The following is a 20,514-nucleotide window of genomic DNA, read 5'->3' as shown; positions in this document are numbered from 1 at the left end:
CAATTGATATATACACAATTATAACATTTAGGACCCATGCGTGGTCTATACTGCCTAATCAAAAACAAAATATTAAAAATAATAAAATGATCAACTGGATGGATATATAATTAAGAATTATATGGCATAGCTGTTGGACCAGAAATTAAAGCAAGCACTTCAAGTTCAGTTATACGACATCTTAGGTGTATATGTAATTTTCGTACAGGCAGTTGATTGGATGTAAAAGGACCCCGCGAAATTTACAGCGCAATTCAAAATTTCAAAACAAACCAGAGGTTGATGTGTTGTTGGCATGTAGAGTGTTTACTTTGAGCTGGCTAACTGTTACAGACACCACCCAAAACTTAATTTAAAACCTGTTTCACCATGGACGCAGATGAAAAGCACGATTCCAGCGCGAAGGAGAAATCTGTGAATATTCCTAAACCGCCTTCCATCGAGGATTTCGTCGTTTTGAAGCCCATCAGCCGCGGTGCCTTTGGCAAGGTCTACCTTGCACGGAAGAAGTGCAATGCGCGTTTATACGCCATTAAAGTGAGTCTTTTTTTTCTCCATTTTTGTCAGCACTAAAATATTAACTAAAATAGTCTCTCCGCTTAGCCACAATATTCTCATTCTTTGTCTTCTTTTCCAGGTGATGAAGAAAGCCAACATGGTTGATAAAAACATGACTGGACAAATGAAGGCAGAGAGAGACGCACTCGCTCTGAGCAAAAGCCCCTTCGTTGTTCACCTGTTTTACTCCCTTCAAACAGCCACTAAAATTTATTTGGTAACACCCAACAACATAAAACACAATCGACAACATCTACTTTGGGAAGTTATTGTTTCTCTGTGTGTTATTTAATCCTTATTTTCCTGTTATTTTACAGGTAATGGAATACCTCATTGGTGGAGATGTCAAATCTCTGCTTCACATCTATGGGTATTTTGACCAGGATATGTCTGTCAAATACATTTCAGAGGTTGCTCTGGCTTTAGATTACCTGCACCGTCATGGTATCATCCACAGGTACTTCAACCAAACATACGTATCGTTTTCAAAATAGTAATTATTATATGTAGAGGCAGATTGATCATCGATGTGAATAGATTTAAAGGTCGAGTGACTAGATTTACATCTGTGTTCATAGAAACGTATACATGCTGCATTTCCATTAAAACTTAACTCAAAAGCTGGTTTACCACCTTTCATTTTTGATTATGTGTGTAATTAATTTGATATTCATTTAATATATTATGTTTGTTGAAAGTGCAGATGCTAAATGTAGATTAAACAGGTAAAAAAAAAGATTCCAGATCTGCTGGTTTCTCTAGCTCCAGCTCCACCCTTACTCAGAATTTCATGCAAATAAGTGAGGTACATTTTGAGAGTGGGTAGTAAAACCAAACGCCACAAAAACATCTTATGGCAGAGGTGATAGATATATAATTATTAGATTGTTGCCTTACAAAAATACTACTGATTGTGAATGAGCAACTGTTGTCACAAATCTACGGACCGTAATGACAGGAAAACCCACCTGTGTAGCGTGAAACATGTAGGAGTTTTTAGTGCTAGAAGTTTTGTTTGTATACGTTTATAATTGCTTTAAAATAAAAATAGTTTTTGATCATTATGCTAATATCTAAAGATCAGCATTGGCTGTAGAAAAACCTATATATGTTGATGTCCAATTAAATGTATGTAACACCCAGTGTTTCATGATGTGAACCTGTAATTTGCCTGTGCATTACCTTTACAGGGACCTGAAGCCAGACAACATGCTTATATCCAACGAAGGCCACATCAAGCTCACAGACTTTGGCCTTTCTAAAGTCAAGCTTGACAGAGGTATGGTGTTGTTTCAGCTCTACATTTGAATCATTCTCATTGAGAATGATTCAAGAATGATTGAGAATGATCATTCTCATTCTGCTTGGAATTTGCAAAAACAACATAATCTAAGAGAGCTTGTCTCATTGGAATCTGACTGTGTCATCTGACCCTATCTTAGGGTCTCTTGATTTAAAAAAAGAACATTTATAATAAAATCCTAATATGTTTTTCTAGTAATATGTCTTTTTTTTTAACCATGTGCTTTCCTATCAGAGCTGAATCTTATGGATATCCTCACCACTCCCTCCTTGACTAAACCTACAAAAGATTACTTCCGGACACCGGGTCAAGTCCTCTCCTTAATCAGCTCACTTGGTTTTGTAAGTATTTTCTATTTTTCTCATAAGTCACACTTCATCTGGAAATATAACTTAATTTTTCCTTTTTTGTCTCTCTTTTTTTTTCAGAATACGCCTACAGGGGAAGGCAAGCGTCACTGCAGTGCATCGGCTGTGTCCAGTCCCCTTTCCTGTGGCAAAATAAAACTAAAGAACAACTCTCTTGCATCACCCGTAATGAAGAAAAAAGATAAACTGCACTCTCCAGGTCACTACCCTTGGAAATCCAGTAAGTAATAGCAGTACCTTTTTTCTCTCTCTCCATTTTGTTTTTATTCATTGATCACTAATTTTTAGAAAGACTGATTATTTTCCTCTTCTGTGTTTTCTCTATAGAACCTAACAACAGTGTGTTCAGTCCTCACAAATGGACTAAAAACCTCACGCCTTCTCTACTCAAGACCAGAAGTAGGTTTGAGACAATGAGTGCAGGCAGCACCACTGACACTGAAGGTGGCATCAGTCCACTGTGGGAGTGTGAGGAGGTCAGTGATCAGACTTTCCACTAGGGCTGCAATTAAAAATAATTTTCATAATCGATAAATCTGTTGAGTATTTTCTCGATCATTCAAGTACTTTTTTTTTTTTCCGTTTGATCTGTAAAATGTTAAAAAAATGATAATTATTTCACAACCAAGAACACTACACTGTTCTCAAATGTCTTGTTTTGTTCATAAATCAAAATTATTCAGTTTCAATGATTTCTTTGTTATATGGAGCCAGAAAATATTCTAGCATGCAGTATCCCAATACATGGCAATAAAGTGTTCTGTTGTGTTTTGTGTGTATAGCAGAACGAAATAATCGATGTTGGTTGATTCATGGAAACAAAATAAAGGATTTTGACAATAATGTTTTACTTTTCTTTCTTCTTCAGAAAGAAAATGAGCAGAAGAGGAAAGTGCTTTCTGAGACAAAAAGACTTCAGGAAGACGTTGCGCCCATAAAACCTGGCGCCCTAATGGCGTCCGCTAAAATCAACAGGACTCTTCACAAAAAGTCCTATCCAGACCAAGCTGCTGAAAAAAGTCTGGAGTCTGGAGTTTCTGATTCCACAATTTTGGAAAAAGATGAGCGTCAAGCTTTGGTTCCCTCATCTGTGAAGAGAACATTTTCCGATGTAGAGAGGAGTCCAGAGCCACTAGAGACCCAAGCCAAGAAGAGAAATGCAGACTACAGAAGGTGCTTTGAGATTCCAGAGGAGTCTGCAAGGTTTCACACTGGCCTGACGGGAACATTTTCCACCATCCATATAGGCGACTTCATGGCCTCCACTGAGGGGATTGGGTTTTCTGAGGACCGCATCCCAAAGCGCTCCAGTCCCATTGCTGTTGCCAAGTCCCTGTTTAGTGAACTGGAAGAGCAAACAGAGGATGTGTTTGATGACGAAGCCAAAGACTTGTCACGCTCAAGTTTCACGTCACCGCTTGGGGGGAACAGTGACGTTTGCAGGAGCTTGAGTCTGGACTCTGATGGTTCTATCCATGAAACGTCTCTCACGATAGATAGCCACACGCCACCTAAACCGAGCAAGTGTCCAAACATCGGGAAGTTGGGTTACGAGGAGATTAAAAACTCGTCCATGATAGAACCCCTACCACAAACTCCCTCTGCTGTCACTACAGGAACACGCAAACTTGGTCATTTTGGCCACAGAGGTGAATCCCGTTGTTCCTTTCCTAGTCCGCTCAATGATTTCATGCGTGCAGTGAAATCGCCCTCTTTCCTCAAGCCGAGAAATGTGGTCGCTTTCCGCAGCTACAATAGCTCCATCAACCGCTCCAACATGTCAGCGGTTTCCCGTCTCAGCAATTGGTCTGTGGAGGCCATGGACACGTCAGCCATGTTTCACTCTGCGTCTGGTGTCGCAACACCAGTGCAGAGCAGGGTCAACTCCAGCACCTCTCTGTGTCGGGTAAGGTTTACATTTAATTATTTTCATCCTTAAACAGCTGTAGCTTTTCAATTAGGTTAAGTTGAATTAAGTTACTACAGATGCACATGTAATTTACACATCCAAACACTTAGTTTTTAAATATTTTCAGAACAAAACAAGATGAACGTTTAAATACCAAAGGTGAATTTTTGTTTAGTTTTGTGCACAGTGGATTAAACGACACCATCTTTCAGGTCTTTAAAGGAAACTCTGCAGCAGACAAATACCTTTTATGGCAATAATATTCCTGAAACGAAAATTAGTCTTCCCTCATCAAAAGTGCCAATATATTCATAGAAAGTCATTGTTAAAATTAATATTTTATGGTAAAAATATGAACATTTCACTCATTCCATTGTCTTTTATTTGTTTCTCTATTACATTAAATTGAACATGTTATGGTTTAAAGAGTACAGTGTGTTTTAAAATGTAAGATTTATTGGTGAAGTTGCATGTTTCAGTTGAATATCCCTCACAACCATGTTGGAGCACCTACTGTATGCAGCCTTCAGTTAGCATCAAAACTCAAAATATGTTTGTCCTTTGTGGGCTACTGTAAAAACATAATGACCTTGAAAACTAATTCTGGGGTAATGAAAAACTAAGTAGAATTTTTATGCCAAATGAAAAATAATTTCCCCTAAATTTTACACACTGGACCTTTTAAGACTACTGTGTCTATCCAAATATTGCGACTTAAACTTTAGGGTTTGTACTTTGCAACTAGTGATTAATCATCTAAGCAAAGTAAAATAATCAGTAGATACAACCCTAACACCAATAATAGTGGTAATAGATATTTGTAGGACACTGTGATCATTTTATCTTTTTCCTCACATGTCCTGTTTTGCTTCTTCCTCCTCACGTCAGACGCCGCTGCCCATGTCCACGTCCCACACGCCCTTCAGGACCCCAAAGAGCGTCAGACGAGGTGCGCTGCCTGTTGAGGGGGCTCCTATTCTAGGAACCCCCGACTACTTGGCTCCAGAGCTTCTTCTGGGGAAACCACATGGTAAGACAGTCGACTGGATGTTAAAGGGCATTTACCCACCAAAAATAAACACGTATTAAGGGGCAGCTCGACACAGTCCAGTGACATTGACGGTGGATGCTTGACTTGTGACAAGCATTTTCTTTTAGTTTCAGGAAGTGCTCGGTACGGTAAGTTCATGATGATGTTGCTGATACTGTATTTTGCAAGTGAGCTTGCATGTTTACGCAGCTTACTAATACACCACAGGGAATGAGCTGATTTTTACCCTGTCCTTCACTTTTTCTGTTTCTACCCTGGTTTAAGTTTTAATTTTTTTTTTTGGGTGAGCAAAATGTGGGCTTGATCAGAGGGAAGTGGACGCCATTTTAAACATTTGATCATGTAGGCTTAAAGAAATGGGGCCATCCTAACAAGAAGCTAACAGCACTGTTAACAGCTGGGGAATGTGAGTCTTAAAGGTCCAGTGTGTAACATTTAGGATGGTTTATTGGCAGAAATTCAATATACTGCCCATTAGTATGTTTGTATCCGTGGACAGTTGCTTTAAAGTGAAACATTTTTATGGGTTTGTAACTTTAGAATACGCCTTTTATGTGTACTTTAGGTACGGGTTGGTAATGTTTCTACAGCAGCCCGAATGGACAAATCCAAGAAAAACATAAATTCAAAGCATAAACCAACAAAGACGAAGGAGGAAACAGCAGAGAGTTGTGAAAGAGTGTTTACTTTCCGTTTTGTGAAGACCACAGTAGTTCCCTGAAGCATTTATCAAAGGGAGGAGCGAGTGTCGGAGTTTCCCGTATTTCTGCAGTTTGCAGTCTCACCATTAGAGGTCACTAATTCTTACAGGCTGGACCTTTAAATGCTTTTAGCTGGGCGGGGTTTTCTTCTGTAAAAATAAGCTGGATGCATTTTTGCTGAGTCATCTAAAAATCACCTATCAATTACCTCTTGGTGTTTGTTAATCTTCCCGCACTTAAAAGCAACACACTGATTTCCGTGAAATTCTCTGTAAGGGTGGGGCATGACCGTGGGATTTTCAGATGTGGGTAAACCGGAAGATCCAGGACTATTTTGTTTTCATCCATTTACTTATTTTTACTTACTGGCAGGAGGGCGTAATGTTTGGCTCTCTGCAGGCACCCTTCTAATTAAACATGCGGTTATGTATTCAGATGTTAATATACTGAGAGCAGTTCTTCTTGACCATTTGGTAGCACGATTTCCTATTTATGAACAAGTAATTTTCTTAACTTGATAACACATCCGCATATAATCCTTGTTATTGTTAACCACTGCAACATTTTTAGACGCAAAATGACTTATTTAGAACTACAAATCCACAAATATAAAGTGTTTGCGTGTGTGAGAGGAGTGGAAAGGATACTCGGTATCTGCATTGACAGAAAACTGTCAGAAAGAGCAAAATGTACAATTGAATTATTGAATTATTTTCTGCATTAATCGATTAGTTGTTTGTTGACCAAGTGGGGATAAAAATAGGTGAAACAGTAAAAGTAGTAGCGGTGGCAGCCACCTTGGATTCCCATGTCAGGGTTGGTGAGTTTGGAAATTCGGACTTTCGACATCAACTGGAACACACCGATAGCCTAAATGGGTTGTTCCATGTGTGAATGAAATGTGAGGAAAGTAAAATGGACTCCCTTCCTCCTGTAAACTAACGTCATCCCTGCTGCTTCTGCCACTGCAGTAACTTTTTAGTTTAGTGACTCTTCTCATAATCACAGGATAAACTGGTGTTTGAAACCAGCAGCTGTTTTAAATGACGTTAAAATAAGACTTTTCGGTCCTATCCAGACTTCATGGTGGACTGGTGGGCGCTGGGCGTGTGTCTCTTCGAGTTCCTCACTGGCGTGCCGCCGTTCAATGACGAGACGCCGCAGCTTGTCTTCCAGAATATTCTCAACAGAGGTTTGGTTTTCTTTTTCGCCATTTTCTATGAAGATTTGGAAGAGATGATGATATTTAACACGGTTTTTGTTGCATCTCTTACTGAATGTCAGACATCCCGTGGCCCGAGGGAGAGGAGGAGCTGTCGGAAAATTCAAGGAATGCCATTGAAATACTTCTGACGATGGACATGACAAAGCGGGCTGGACTAAAGGGTGAGGGTGACTTTTATTTGTATGTCATTACTCAAAAAGCACAACATAGTTTTTGACCTTTTTGACCAAATTATGTAAATGTAGGACAGAACTAACCTTTGTTTCAGACATCTGAATCCAATGCAAAAAAAAAACAAATGTTTGAACTGAAGTGTGGTTGAAGATTCACTTTAGTTTTTACTTTGTGAACAGTATTGATCTTTAGAAATGCGGATGACACAGGATGACAGTCAATTAAGTGGATTTTCTCACTTTTATCTATCTATAAATGCAAATCTGTCTGACTGTTAGAGGTCCAGTGTGTAACATTCAGGAGGCTTTATTGGCAGAAACTAAAAATACTACCCATAAATATGTTTGTGTATATAAGTATAATTGTTTTCATAATCTTAGAATAAACCTTTTTTAAGCAAAGGCCTTTGCATTTTACGTAACCATTTTTCTCCACCAGACCAAACTGACCAACCTGAGCTTGCATTTCATATTTATGAAGTAGAAGCTTACGAAAAAAACCAAACACAAATTACATCCTTTCTGGTATGTGAAGGCCACCATAGTTCCAACATACGCTTGGATAATGGAGGGGTGAGCAGAGGAGTCAGAGGAGAGTTTCTTAAAATCTGCAGTATCAATGTTTTTTTACACACTTTAAGTGCGAGAGGTGACTTACTAAAGGCACCAGTGTGCGCAGTGCTGACTTTGACGTTGTTTGGATAATAAATGCAAGAGATATTGGTATAAATGCGACAGATGTATCACTAAAAGAGCTGTTTCCAGCCCCCGCTCACACGGCACAGAACTCTTCGACTGTTCAAACACCAAAGATAAAAAAAAAATAAAAATGTTGAAAATAGGCACATTGAGCAGGTACTGCACTAGTATAGTCCAAACATGAAAGACTATCCCAAACTTTATATGGAAACCCCCCTTTTTAAAGATGGCAAACTATTGTGACAAAAGCAAATTTGCACATAATATGATGTTTCTAATTATTTTACTTGACCTTTTTGTGACACCTACGGTAATATTATTTTGAACAAATCTGCCATGTATTATTTAATAAATCTCAAATGAAAGACTGTAAATTTCATTTCCCACGACCTGCGTGCGTGTGTGTGTGTGTGGATCCTGACGCAATCTTAGTGATTGACTGCTTTAAAGTGAATTAACTTTCTTATCCTTGAAGATAGCAATGTGATGCATTTATTAATCTTGGCAACCGATTGAATCATGATTAAAGGAACAGTATGTGACTTTTGATCCTTTTTCTCTCTCTTTTTTTTTTCTTTTCTTATTTGTCCCAGAACTCAAGAGCCACGCCCTGTTCGACGGCCTAGACTGGGACAACCTGCCCAACCAGACGATGCCTTTCATACCTCAGCCGGAGGACGAGACCGACACCTCGTACTTTGACGCGAGAAACAACGCTCAGCACATCGCGGTGTCTGGCTTCAGCCTTTAAACAAACAAAAGAAGCTCCACGGGCGGAGGTCTCATACAGAATCAGAAAACAGCAGAGTTTGTCTGCTGGTGAAGTGTAAAGTGTGAAGTAATCAGGGCTGTTGATTGTGGATTATTTTTTTGAACGTTCAGGACTGTTTATACTTTTAAAAAATAGTTTTACATAGAGTATGTGCAATCAGTGTTAGGATCAACAGCAGAAATAGTAATAAGTGATTTTCTTTAGTTATAGCTCTTAAAAGTCAACTCTTCTGTTATAAAAATCCAACGAATGCAACCGTGTCATCTTTTAATACTTTAATTTCTGTATTAATATGCCATTGTATCGATGAAACACAAACTAATAATGTATAAATGTTGATGTAAATGTGTTTGTTTTTGTCTCCTGCTGTTTGAAAGAAAAAAACATCCTAATATATATATATTAATGTGTAGTGTGTTTTATTTGTATATCTTGTTCACATCATTTAGTGTTGTTTTAAGACTGTGCTTGTTTTTGCTGCTTTTATCTCACTCATTATTTTGATGTGATATCATATATTTTTTTCCCCTGTTTTCCACACTACTGGTATTTGATTTTTGTTTGTTTTAATCATTTCACCGAAACTCATTCGACTCTTGTTGAAATTTTATTTTGTTTCACTCTCAGGAAAAGAGGAAATAGAAATAAAATCAGTTTGTAACATAATAGACTTTGTTTTTTTCAAGTACATGAAGTGACATCAGGTGGAATTTGTGCATGTTTAAAAGAATAGTGAGATATTATTGACCTAAAAAGTGTATCAGTGATTACCTGTGTGGGATTTTATATTTTAAATCAGTAGCTACCTTCTTGTTTATCAGTCGATGTGACTGAGTTTGTCATAAAATCGTTATAGAAATAGTTCTATGATTTCAAACTCTTTGGGATTGACTGCGTAAAAGTAAATGTACCCATTTTTATACTAAAAGGTAACAATGTAATATTTTTTATTAATCTTGGCAACAGATGAATCATGGTTAATGTAACAGGTTGTGGCTTTTGATCCTTTTTTGCCATGCACTATTTTTGATTATCAGCCCATTTGAGTGAGTTTCTCATGAAATAAGTTCTTCTTCTAATGTTTTTCCAGCAGGTTGTACTCTGAGAAGCGAGAATTGAGTGCTGCCCTCCACAGGTAAGACTATGATTATTTATTTATTCTACACTCACATATAGGGCCCAGTTAACTGGATGATATTTTTTTTTTTTTTAACTGCACTACCTGTAGTGTGGTCTTTTATGCGATTAACAGACAGACATTTCCTGGATTCCAGTGCCAGTAAATCAGTGGTTACTAAACACTGGGGTCGAGACCCACAGTTGGGTTGTAGGACATTCTTTTTGGTGAATTTGACCAACCTTTTATTCAACAATTATGCATACTTGTTTCAAACAACACGCATAAAATGTAAATTGTAACTCATTTATGAAATATTGCTCAGAGATGATTAATTCAAAATTATACGTGTTACAGACATCAGTCTTGACACGACTGATATTGTGATTTAAAAAGTGGGGCCTCATTTATTAAGTTTGAGAAACACAGCAGTAAACTGTGTTTCTTTGATTTGTGGATAAAGTAAACCATTTGATTATCATTCAATAGATATTTTCCACCATTTTTGTGAGCGGTCAACTGAGAAAATTACTCTTTTCTGGAAATAACTGATGTCGGCAATTAATGTGAAGTGATGCAGACAAACGCTTTATGAAAACTTTATTAGGCTTGGATTATCACATGCAAACACCACTCTATCCACAGGCAGAGAGGGTGAGAAAGCCTCAGCACATTTCAGTAGAAAGTTAAACTATTACTTATTTTTTTCATCATCGTCATCATTATTATTATTAAAACATTAACAGCTCCGCAAAGAGTCTACAGTCTACATTAATAATATATGGTAATGCAATTAAAATATTGCATTTTAATCAGAACTGTACAGCTACTGTATACAATGTTTAATAGATCTCACCGCTTTGCAAACATGTTATGATTATCTGCTCCAAAAAAAGAGATAAATCTTTCCACAATATTCATACAAACATTTTACATCACACATTTAATTTATATAGCAGGAAGAAAACATGGCAGCGTTCATGATGACTACTTCATTAATTAAGCTGTGGGATGGAGAATCTCAAAAACAGGATGTCAAATTACCGTCGATTTTTGGTCCAGGACTACACATGATAACGCTCCGAATATGAGAATGTATGAAATCATAATGCCACCTATGATTGTACCCATGATGTTGAGGCACTTCTTTTTTTTCTATTTGGAGACAATTACGTGGAGGCTCAGATGTTTAGATCACACTAATGTAAAGCAACCACACACACACAGACAGACACACACAGACTGCTGTTGGACAGCTGATGACAAAAAAATCAACACAAACAACCTCGTTTGAACCATAAACAACGTTCCGCAGGTCACTCTAAACCAGGGGTCTCAAACTCAAATGGCCAAGTAAAAGAAAAGTCCCAAGTTTTGCAACAAAAAAAAGACACCGAAATAATAATATTTATGATATAACACAGAATTTCAAAATAAAAGTGTTTCTTTTAATATGGCGCGATAAATAGTTCATAATGTAAATGCATTTATGATGCAAAGTGAAACTATTAATTAAAAAAACAAACATTAAGTGGAGGGCCACATGAAATTAATTGGGGGGCCATGAGTTTGAAACCTCTGTTAGAAACACAAAACCCCTCTGAAACATCCCGTAGTGCCTTCTTTACAAGTAAAAGCAATAAATATTAATTTAATCCTTATTTAATCCTGATATTTAATCCTTAATATCAAAATCTCACATATTGATATCATTACATTCAATCCTGGCTTCTAAACTACAGTTATTATTATAGCAGCATTAACTGGGCGACTAATGAAAAGTGAACTGTTAATAAAATTTATAATCACATCAAGCTTTTACAACAACAAAGTGTCGGGCTTCTTCTTGTTTTGCAACAAAGCCTTCACGACGAGAACAACCGACAGACTACTGTAGTTGGTCTTTGAACGCTCTCCGCTCAAACCACATCATGGAGAGAAAACGGTCCCAGTACAGTGGCATCAACTTAGAAAAAAAAGTGTGTTAAATCGCAGGTTCACTCTTCATTGTATCCCGCGGTTACGACTCGCGTCCTCAGACTTTCTTCATCTCGCTCTTCAAATTCAGGTTTAGGTGCTTTCTTCATAGTGCAAAAGCAAAATTACAGGACTGTGGGTCCAAGCAGGGAGGGGACAGTGACGATGGAAGTGGGTTCAGTTGATTCGTCTGTTACAAACAAAACAGAGAGGAACAACAAGGAGGTTGAGTTTATTTGTAAAGCACATTTTAAAAAACTGTACATATTATTTAGTGGCAAATCCTTTGCTGTGTTGACATTTTATCAGAAAGTACTTAAAAAAATACCTCCTTCTCTTCTGCAGGAAGAGACGAATCAGCCACTGCACCACAAACGGCCACATCACAGCGAAGGCCAGACTGGTTGGAGAAATGTCAAAAGGCCACCAGGATGGCTTCTGGGTAAGGAAAACATTAAATACATTGTGATAACTTTATTTAAAAAACTAAAGAGTGTACTGATGTTTAAATAGTTATGGTAGTTATGGTGTTGATAATCAGCTGAGGACTGTTTAGGATAAAACCCAGATAATTGACTTCCTTACAAACTACAGATGCGTTGATTTTTTGGCTATAAAATGACATTTGCTGCTGTAAACACTGGGGTTTCCCTGAACTATGAATGGAACAAAGTTTGCAGTTCAAACCAAATCAATATTTGTGTTTCCGAGTCTTTTAATAAGTAGGATAACATGCAGTGAAGAGGTCATTGCGATTAAAAAGGCTCTAAAATGTATTTATTTTGATCCAATTTCTTTTTTGTTTTGATAATTCAGAGACAGTGAGATAGTATGAAGGATTTAAAAATTTGTCATTTTACGTTAAACATCTAAAGTATGTCTCGTCGGCCTAGAAATGTATAATTACTTAAATTAAAACTGTATACCTGACTCCTCTTATTCAGTGGGGGTGACGTATAAGTGGGAGACAGAGCCAGTGATCTTGCCTGTAGAGAAAAAAAGAAGCAAAAACATATAGAAAAGTGTGTAAAAGTAAACAGCACTAACATTCATGTGTCAATAACTAAACACTTTTTTTGGTCCCTAAACACCCCTAAAATTAATTTCCAAAACATCGCTTTGAAATCATTCATTTACCAGTTTTAAAATGATATACGGACTAAGTCACTAACATTATGCACAAATTTGCCTTTGCCACTGTTGTAACAGAGTGGGTTCCAGTGTAGAAAGTTGAACTGAACCAAAGTTCAATCCCTTTATCTTCTTAATCCACACACTGAAATCATAACAGAGCAGGGTCTGTGTTAATTATTAAACTGTTACTAGTTGCTGTGGAAAACACTCAAGTCAATCTGTTCCTAACAACGGCCTTCACCTGATTCAAACTGTTACTTTCATGCTGTATTATAAAGTCATGATATAAATGGGCCTCGACAGCTTTATACGGTGTTAATATCTACACTGAAATCCTCCGTGTTGCCTCCTGTAGCTTGTTTAAAAAAAAACAGAGAAAATCATCCTAAATATTTAAGTGTTTGACTCTTTGTTTTGCCAGAGCGGCGAGTGACTCTGACCTGACTGGCAGACAGAACCTCCAGGGTGTGAAGCCTCTCCAGGACGCTCTGCATGTCCTCCTGCAGTCTCGCCAGCGCCACTACTATCTGCTCGTCCAGGCTTCCTCCTGGAGTTCCTGCTCCTCCCCGGCGGCCCCCGTCTCCGCCACCGTGCATGGGCATCATGGTTCCAGAGCCACGGTCTTGAGACCTGGAGCCTGACGGAAAAAAAAAGCCTTTTCACCTCTGCTTCACCCAGGTAAGAAAAATACTGTGCACTAACTCAAGTTTTGCTTAAAAATGAATGGCAAATGTTAAAGCTAAAGGCCAGAACATTAATATACGGTGCAATGTTGCGCCGGAAATGATGCGCTGCTGCGACAAACAAAGCCGACGGAGAAGAAATCAGAAAATTCATCTGGTTCTTGCATTCCTTCTTTTGCTAATCAGAAACCAAGGCTAAGAAATACCCGCGTGTATTGTGGAGGCATTTTACCTGGAAATAACTGCCAATAAAACACATTTCCACAGATTTAAATCCAGTTTAACCTATCAATCAAAAGTGGTAATGATGTATAAATCTTCCAATAAAACTGCATTTTTATGCCTCATTGTGGTTATGTAGTATTACATTTCCTTGGAAAATGCAAAATGGAAGTCCAGCTGGATAAAACTTGTTTTAAAGCCAAAAGACACCCCTGCTGAAAGAAAAGAACGCTGAGAAAGTAGAAAGATGATGAGAAAATTCCTCTGCCTACTCTGTCTACCTTTAATTTGATTTACAAATCGTTGAAATCATCTTTGAAATGTAGGAGGGGATTACATTTATGTTAAACATGAAACAAAATCCCCCACAATAAATTTTAAATACAATTTAAGTGCAGATCCTTACCTCGTCCTCCTCTTCTGACGGAGCTGTCTGGCACGTTTCCTTCCAGTCCCTGTCTCTGTGTCATTGTCCCGCCGCTATCGCCATCTTCTCCGCCACACCTGACGACCTCTGCTGGAGCATAAAATTCATCCTGGACTCCCTGCGTCGCCTCCAGGGGCTGCAGCACGTGGCTCTCCTCTTCATCCAGGTCATCCAGAGCGCGGTTACGATCTGCACTCTGGAGAGTTTAAAGAGGCACATTTAAACAATGAACCATGATGATTTAGTCACTAAATATAATCCATCCATAGGCATGGGTGTGATTTCTTTTTCTTTAACTGTTACTTGCCTCGTCTTGGCCAAACTGGTCCACAGAGTCGCAGTAAACTTCACTGTCCGAGTCGCTGGCCACTTGGTTTGGAGCCGAAATGTCATCACTGAGATCTGAGATCAGCACAAAAAATTCAGGAAACAAAAAGATCAGACTCTTCCTCCTCTTTTCTATTTAAAATCTGGACTAAACCCATTTGTGATTTGAAAGTAGGGCTGCAAATAATGATACTTTCATGAATAATTAATGTCAATTCATTTCTCGATCAATTAAGTAGTTGTTTGGTTCAAAATTACTCTGTTTTAGTGTTTACTTACCAGAAAATACCAGAAACTTGTTTTTAATTAGCTGGAAAAAAAAGCTAAAAAAACCTATTAGTTTCGATTCATTTGGAAAGTAACTGTTGGAGCCCTATTTGAATTTGCTCTTGACTAAGTTTAAAACAGAGTTTAAATCTTATATTTATTTATTTACTTAGACTTCATTCTTTTAATTTCCTTTTACCCCTTTAAACGTTTCGGTACAGCAACTTGAATCAGCCTCAGTAAACGAAAAGTGCCCTTGTCTTGCATTGTTCCTGTGAAATAAACTGCACCGTAGTTAACAAAGTGGCATGAGGGAGAACGCAGCCTTCACTTAATTTGTTGCCTGCTGCTTAATTTTCGCTGAAGCATGATTTGCCTCCGTTAAAACTGTCCCATGGGTGGGTGATGTGTGTGGAGTTGCCAGCTCTGCCTGCCGATGAAGTTTAGCAGATTATCTCATCACATGGTGAGCCGATACAAAGGCAAAGAGCTCTCGGAAACAATTCTGAAACATTTCAAGGACACGCAGTGAGGCCAAAACGTCCATGAACGACGTTTTCCTCACCTGCTCGGTGACCGTTGAGCAGAGGCTCGCTGACTGGACCGTCCAGGGAGTGGTCACTGTTCAGTGCAACTCTGGAATGACTCCCGTTGGTCAGATGGGCGACTCCGTTCACCGGTTTGCCGTTTGACAGGGGCTCTTTGTGTCTCCTGGTTGAACTCTTCTTCTTTGGCTGTGAAGCTGCTGATTTTGTGTCTGAAGTCAAATCTGCCAAACCCCAAAAACAAAAATACATGACGTTAAAAATCCCCTCCTGATTCTCTGCCACGCTTCAAAATTGAGGTCGTTTTTTGTTACCTTTTCCATTCTCCTTTACTCCCTCTTCTTCCTCATCTTCTTCTTCATCATCATCATCATCATCATCCTCTTCATCTTCCTCTTCTGCGTCTTCCTCCGACGTCTCCTTCACTTCATTTGCTTTGAGTCTGGCAGGCCGAGTCTCCAGAGTGCCATTCATTTCCATGGTTCTGACAATGCTCTTTGTGACGCTCTTTGAGTGCACCGAATTCAACATTGTACCAAAGCCTGCGAGGAAAAAAAAAGAAAACAGGAAGTTAGTATGCGGTTGTAAAACTAAAAGACGAGGCTTACCTTCAGGATTATAAAACACTTGGTCGTGCTCATTAGGATTTAACTTTAGGGTCTGCCTTTTAAGGACCAGTGTAAAACATTTAGGGGGGATTATCAGCGGAAATTGTTTGTAATTCACACAAGTGTAAATGTACAAGTATATACATTATTTTCTTATTGCCTTAGTTTAATGTACTTTAGACAAAAACACAGCCCCGTCCACATTAAAACCCATGGACAATACACTTGATGACAACAACATCTTTTCTGGTATGTGAAGGCCACCGTAGATACCCAAAACAAACTCTCACACTGGACCTTTAAAGCAAAAACGTTGAACAGTCAGGGTCTCTCACCTTAAGATGATTAGAAACTGTAATTGTTCAGAACGAATCAATAAGTATGGGAAACTGCTAACACTAGAAGCACTAAAGCCATGGTTCTCAAACTGTGGTACGTGTAATACCAGTGGTACGTGAGATTCCTCTTGTGGTACTTGGAGGAAAATCAGAAATACTGTTGTGTGTATACTGTATATACCAGGCTATGTGATCAGAGTGGATCTGAGGAATTTTGACCAGAGTGTGTAGAAAATTAGAAATAATCAGAGCCCACTCTTGCTACATCTTAATTTAATGTGAGGAAGAGGAGGAGAAGATATTATCTGATTGGGAATAAATCTGCCTCCTGTGAAAAGTAGCTGAATTTGCTCGACCTATTTTAACATTAGCTCAGTATTTTCTCAGGTGGTACTTGGTATTAAAAGGTTTGAGAACCACTGCACTAAAGCATTGGAGCTACAACACCACACGTGTGCTAAAAACTAGACCACCAGAGGTTTTCACCGTCATGTACTTGCCTTCCAGCTGCCTAGCAAACTGTGTCAAACGGGCTGAGCGCAAGACGAGAGGCAAATAAAAAAAAATAGATATATATTTTAAGTGCCACGTGCTGTTTCTGACACAAGCAAAAGCATTTGCGCCACCTGCGTGAACACTACCTGCACTCAGGTCTGATATCTGTGAGATCTTCTTCTTTTCCTCCACCAGCTCATAAAACGGGCCGAGGACGCGAAGGAGTTCCTCCACCTCGTCCGTCATGGGCATGCCCTCCAGGATCTACACATCCAACAAAGGAGCAAAAAACTAATTGTAAGTCTAATGCAATATAAATATTAATTTACACACATACAAAATTCGATCATATTAAGGGTGAAACATACCAGTTTCATTTCATCAACATAGGCAGCCATTGCTTCTTCTTTTGACATATCTCCAAGAGAATGCCAGGCATCCCTGTAAAACAAACATTATTATTATTATTACAGCTGCAATTAATACTCAATTAATCATTTTTGAATCAATTATTAAATTATTTATCAACTATTTTGAAAGTTTTCTGATTTTTCAGCATCTTAAATGTAAACATTTTCTGGTTTCTTTGCTCCATACGACAAATAAATCATTAAAACGTTTTGGTTTGTGGATTTAACAGGATGTTTGAGAACATCATCATATCGAGGTTTGGGAAACACCAATCAACATTTTCGGACATTTTATGGACCAAAGTCCTAATCTAATGATTGAGAAAATAATTGGCAAAGTATTTGCCCTGCCATAATTAAAGATTTTTTCACTGGGAAATGAGTAACTGCTTGGTTTAAAGTCACTGTCACATTGTGTTTGTTTTGCTCCAGTTTTCCCAATAAGCTCAGTTTATTTAAAGGCACCATGACATGTGTTATCTGTGGGTCAAAGGGTTCACAGACATACAACAAGTTAATCTCAAACTAAGAGTCTTTACACTTTGCTGATAGAAAAAATCACACCAACACGGTGGTTGTATGAGATAAACTAAAAGGTCACATTCCAAGTCGCATTTCAGTGAAGGCCAAGTCTAAAGATCGAAGAACAACAACAGAGCCTACAGTTCAGACAGGGTCAGAAAACCCAGCTGAGACAAGTTTGCTTTGTCTTGTTTTGCACAGTGAAGTTAAAGTGGGTAAAAAGTGAAATGTTATGCAACGTGTGCAAGTGTGAGAGCTGTTTCAATTTCCACAATCCTGTACATACAAATTCAGCTTGTCATGTTGTCCTTGAAAGAAAATGTTTTCTCCAAAAGAGACAAATAACAAAACCACAAATAACATAAATAGTATTCCACCACCCCCACCCTTGTTTTTATACCATTTTGCTTTGCCAACTGCGTCCCAGAAGCCAGGTCGGGGTATATTGCACAGTCCCACTGTTGCTTGTTTGTAATAACTGTAGAACTTGAGCATCATGTCATTAGATGGCTGAAAGGGACCTGAAAAGGACAGCAATTTGAAGACAAATATGAATTAGTGCCTTTCATATTACCATTCATATCAGTGAAACTTTCAAGGGAAACTACTTTATTGATAATGCACTGACTTGTGCACTGACCGCTGCAAAGAAAGTGTCCACTCTGTATGCTTCCAGTAAAGTGGATTAAGCCTTTTAAATCTCACAGGATCCCAGCAAGCAGACCGAGCTGCTGCCCTGAATCTGACTCCATTAGTTCTGACACCATTGTGATTCTACCCCCCATTCCTGGGGTGAACCTGTCAAACTGGCCTTAAGAAGGTATAACCTGTCTTTACACACATGCTTACTGAAAAGATCCAACCTCTACTTATTATGACGTTATGCAGAATAAATATTACCTCACCAAACTGGTATGAAAACATGGAATAACATAGTCGCTGTTACTTTGGAAATTAGTAAGCTTTTATTTTGGTGGTTAAGACCTTCTGTTGCTGTGCCATCAGCCTGTTTAGATGCAAATTAATTAGATAAATGTCAACATTACAAAATCATGAGACCGAAACCTTACACTCGCTTCCGCTTCTTCACTGCAGTTTAAAAATGTTGGAAACTGAGAGGGGGGAATGTGGGGAAACCAAATAGAAAACGTATGTACGTATGTATTTTACAGTTTATAGTTATTTACATGTGCATACATTTTAAGATACTGTATAGCATGGATATTTTAACGGACTGTTTTAATTTTTCTATCATGGAAAGTCTGAGTTTAACGGCATTGATAAATACATTTAGATGTGTGTAGGAGTTATTTATTTACTCATTTATGGTGTATAGTTGCAGTTTTGCCATGTATTGCTCGGGATATGAAGTGAATTGATCATCTTACAGTGTAATCAAAGGGTGCACCTGTTTATGTCATATATTATTGTAAATACTGGTTATTCAGGAGACCTACTTACCATCCGGGGGTAAACTCTTGATAACTTTGACAGCTGCGTCAAATCTGCGCTGGGCCAAACGTTTTTCACCGTCCACCTCCATCCTGACACTGTCCACTTCCATCATGCAACACACGACCAAAACAACAACAACAACAACCTACAGACAGGCAACAAGTCAACACAACACTGCAAGTATGTCAAACAAAAATGACAACAATTCAATATAAAGTAAGAGCTGACGTTGGCCTCGTGGATTCACACTTTCCCAACAATAAGAGGATTAGCTTAAGTTGTAAATGTAACCTACAGTGTGTTTTGACAGCCAGTAGGAGGACGTTGCACGGTTATGAATCTAGGACACAACAACTAATGTGCGACACAGCGTCAACTAAAACCATATTTACACCACTAAACACGCTGCATTTTAAAACTCGGCGGAAAACGACTGGAAATCATCGACACTCACCGTTAAAGTTCACCGGCCTATCTGTTTGTCAGACGGCGACTTGTCTTGAGCCCTTCATCAGACGCCATGAACAACATAAAAGCCAATAAGTGTGTGTAGTCTGGGAGGTGTAGTTTTCTGCGCGATTGTACGATTTCCTACAACGTCCACAACCCCCCACTTCGACCAATGTTTTACTTCTAGCTGACATTTTTTATCGATAAAAAACTAAATTTATTAGAGCAAAAACGCAAACAAAATCATATGTGAAATGTATCAAATGTTATTTAAAACATTTACCAGCGTTACCATTGGCAAATAGTACTATCTATTTAAACTACATATCCCAGCATGCTCTTCTTGGAATCCAAGTTGGAAGCGTGATAGGCAGACTCGATACAAGAGCAAGAGTTCTCACTCTGCTTTGATTTCGAATGAATAGATAGATAGATAATCGAATATTTGATCGAAGTTATAACGTACAACACCGTAATTGTGTGCATTCATGCATTATGATGGTGGTACAGTTTTCAATAATCATACATTTAAGTATGTGTAATATAAAATTATTGTGATATAATAGAAAAGTGTACCATTCATAATAAATGATGCAGGATAATATAATATTGATTAACACAATTAAACAACGATAACTAATTTTAAAAAATGGAATTAAAAACAACAACAACAATGCAAAAAAATAGTAATAATATAAAATAAGTTTGTTGATAAATATATTAAAAATGTGTTTGAAACGCGGCTCCATTTCTTAAATGTTGAGTGACTACTCCTTGC

The 20,514-nt window shown here is 38.2% G+C and overlaps 2 protein-coding genes across 4 annotated transcripts; one reads left to right on the top strand and one right to left on the bottom strand.

Moving 5' to 3' along the window:
* Window positions 1-239: 239 nt before the first annotated feature.
* mastl (microtubule associated serine/threonine kinase-like) lies at window positions 240-9,369 on the top strand. Of its 2 annotated transcripts, XM_058633823.1 has the most exons (13): window positions 240-537; window positions 638-775; window positions 876-1,015; window positions 1,749-1,837; window positions 2,096-2,202; window positions 2,290-2,449; window positions 2,557-2,705; window positions 3,098-4,135; window positions 5,027-5,168; window positions 5,297-5,317; window positions 6,969-7,082; window positions 7,175-7,276; window positions 8,581-9,369. In XM_058633823.1, the coding sequence occupies exons 1-13, from the start codon at window positions 370-372 to the stop codon at window positions 8,736-8,738; spliced, it is 2,526 nt and encodes an 841-aa protein (XP_058489806.1). In that variant the 5' UTR covers window positions 240-369; the 3' UTR covers window positions 8,739-9,369. The 2 variants fall into 2 exon arrangements, with proteins under 2 accessions (XP_058489806.1, XP_058489815.1); XM_058633832.1 differs by lacking the exon at window positions 5,297-5,317 and having other exon boundaries at window positions 242-537; window positions 8,581-9,368.
* Window positions 9,370-10,459: 1,090 nt separating this feature from the next.
* acbd5a (acyl-CoA binding domain containing 5a) lies at window positions 10,460-19,849 on the bottom strand. Of its 2 annotated transcripts, none has more exons than XM_058642144.1 (13): window positions 19,741-19,849; window positions 19,293-19,431; window positions 18,232-18,352; window positions 17,268-17,340; window positions 17,046-17,163; window positions 15,773-16,000; window positions 15,479-15,682; window positions 14,627-14,721; window positions 14,299-14,515; window positions 13,428-13,624; window positions 12,780-12,839; window positions 12,182-12,291; window positions 10,460-12,043 (listed from the first exon to the last, which is right to left on the bottom strand). In XM_058642144.1, exons 2-13 carry the CDS (start codon window positions 19,396-19,398, stop codon window positions 12,031-12,033), a joined length of 1,542 nt encoding a protein of 513 aa, XP_058498127.1. In that variant the 5' UTR covers window positions 19,399-19,431; window positions 19,741-19,849; the 3' UTR covers window positions 10,460-12,030. The 2 variants fall into 2 exon arrangements, with proteins under 2 accessions (XP_058498127.1, XP_058498137.1); XM_058642154.1 differs by having other exon boundaries at window positions 19,293-19,425; window positions 19,741-19,842.
* Window positions 19,850-20,514: the final 665 nt, after the last annotated feature.

The sequence above is a fragment of the Solea solea genome, chromosome 1, assembly GCF_958295425.1.
Source record: "Solea solea chromosome 1, fSolSol10.1, whole genome shotgun sequence".
NCBI lineage: Eukaryota > Metazoa > Chordata > Actinopteri > Pleuronectiformes > Soleidae > Solea > Solea solea.
This window is presented reverse-complemented; position numbering and strand designations above follow the sequence as displayed.

Bases quoted from the DNA above. Each gene is read 5' to 3' on its own strand.
- acbd5a (XM_058642144.1), bottom strand. From the start codon at position 19,398: ATGATGGAAGTGGACAGTGTCAGGATGGAGGTGGACGGTGAAAAACGT. The intron at 17,341-18,231 runs GTATAAAAACAA...TTTGTTTTACAG, and splicing joins GCAGTTGGCAAAGCAAAATG to GGATGCCTGGCATTCTCTTG. The intron at 15,683-15,772 runs GTAACAAAAAAC...GGGGTTTGGCAG, and splicing joins AGTAAAGGAGAATGGAAAAG to ATTTGACTTCAGACACAAAA.
- mastl (XM_058633823.1), top strand. From the start codon at position 370: ATGGACGCAGATGAAAAGCACGATTCCAGCGCGAAGGAGAAATCTGTG. The intron at 2,203-2,289 runs GTAAGTATTTTC...TTTTTTTTTCAG, and splicing joins TAATCAGCTCACTTGGTTTT to AATACGCCTACAGGGGAAGG. The intron at 2,706-3,097 runs GTCAGTGATCAG...TTTCTTCTTCAG, and splicing joins CACTGTGGGAGTGTGAGGAG to AAAGAAAATGAGCAGAAGAG.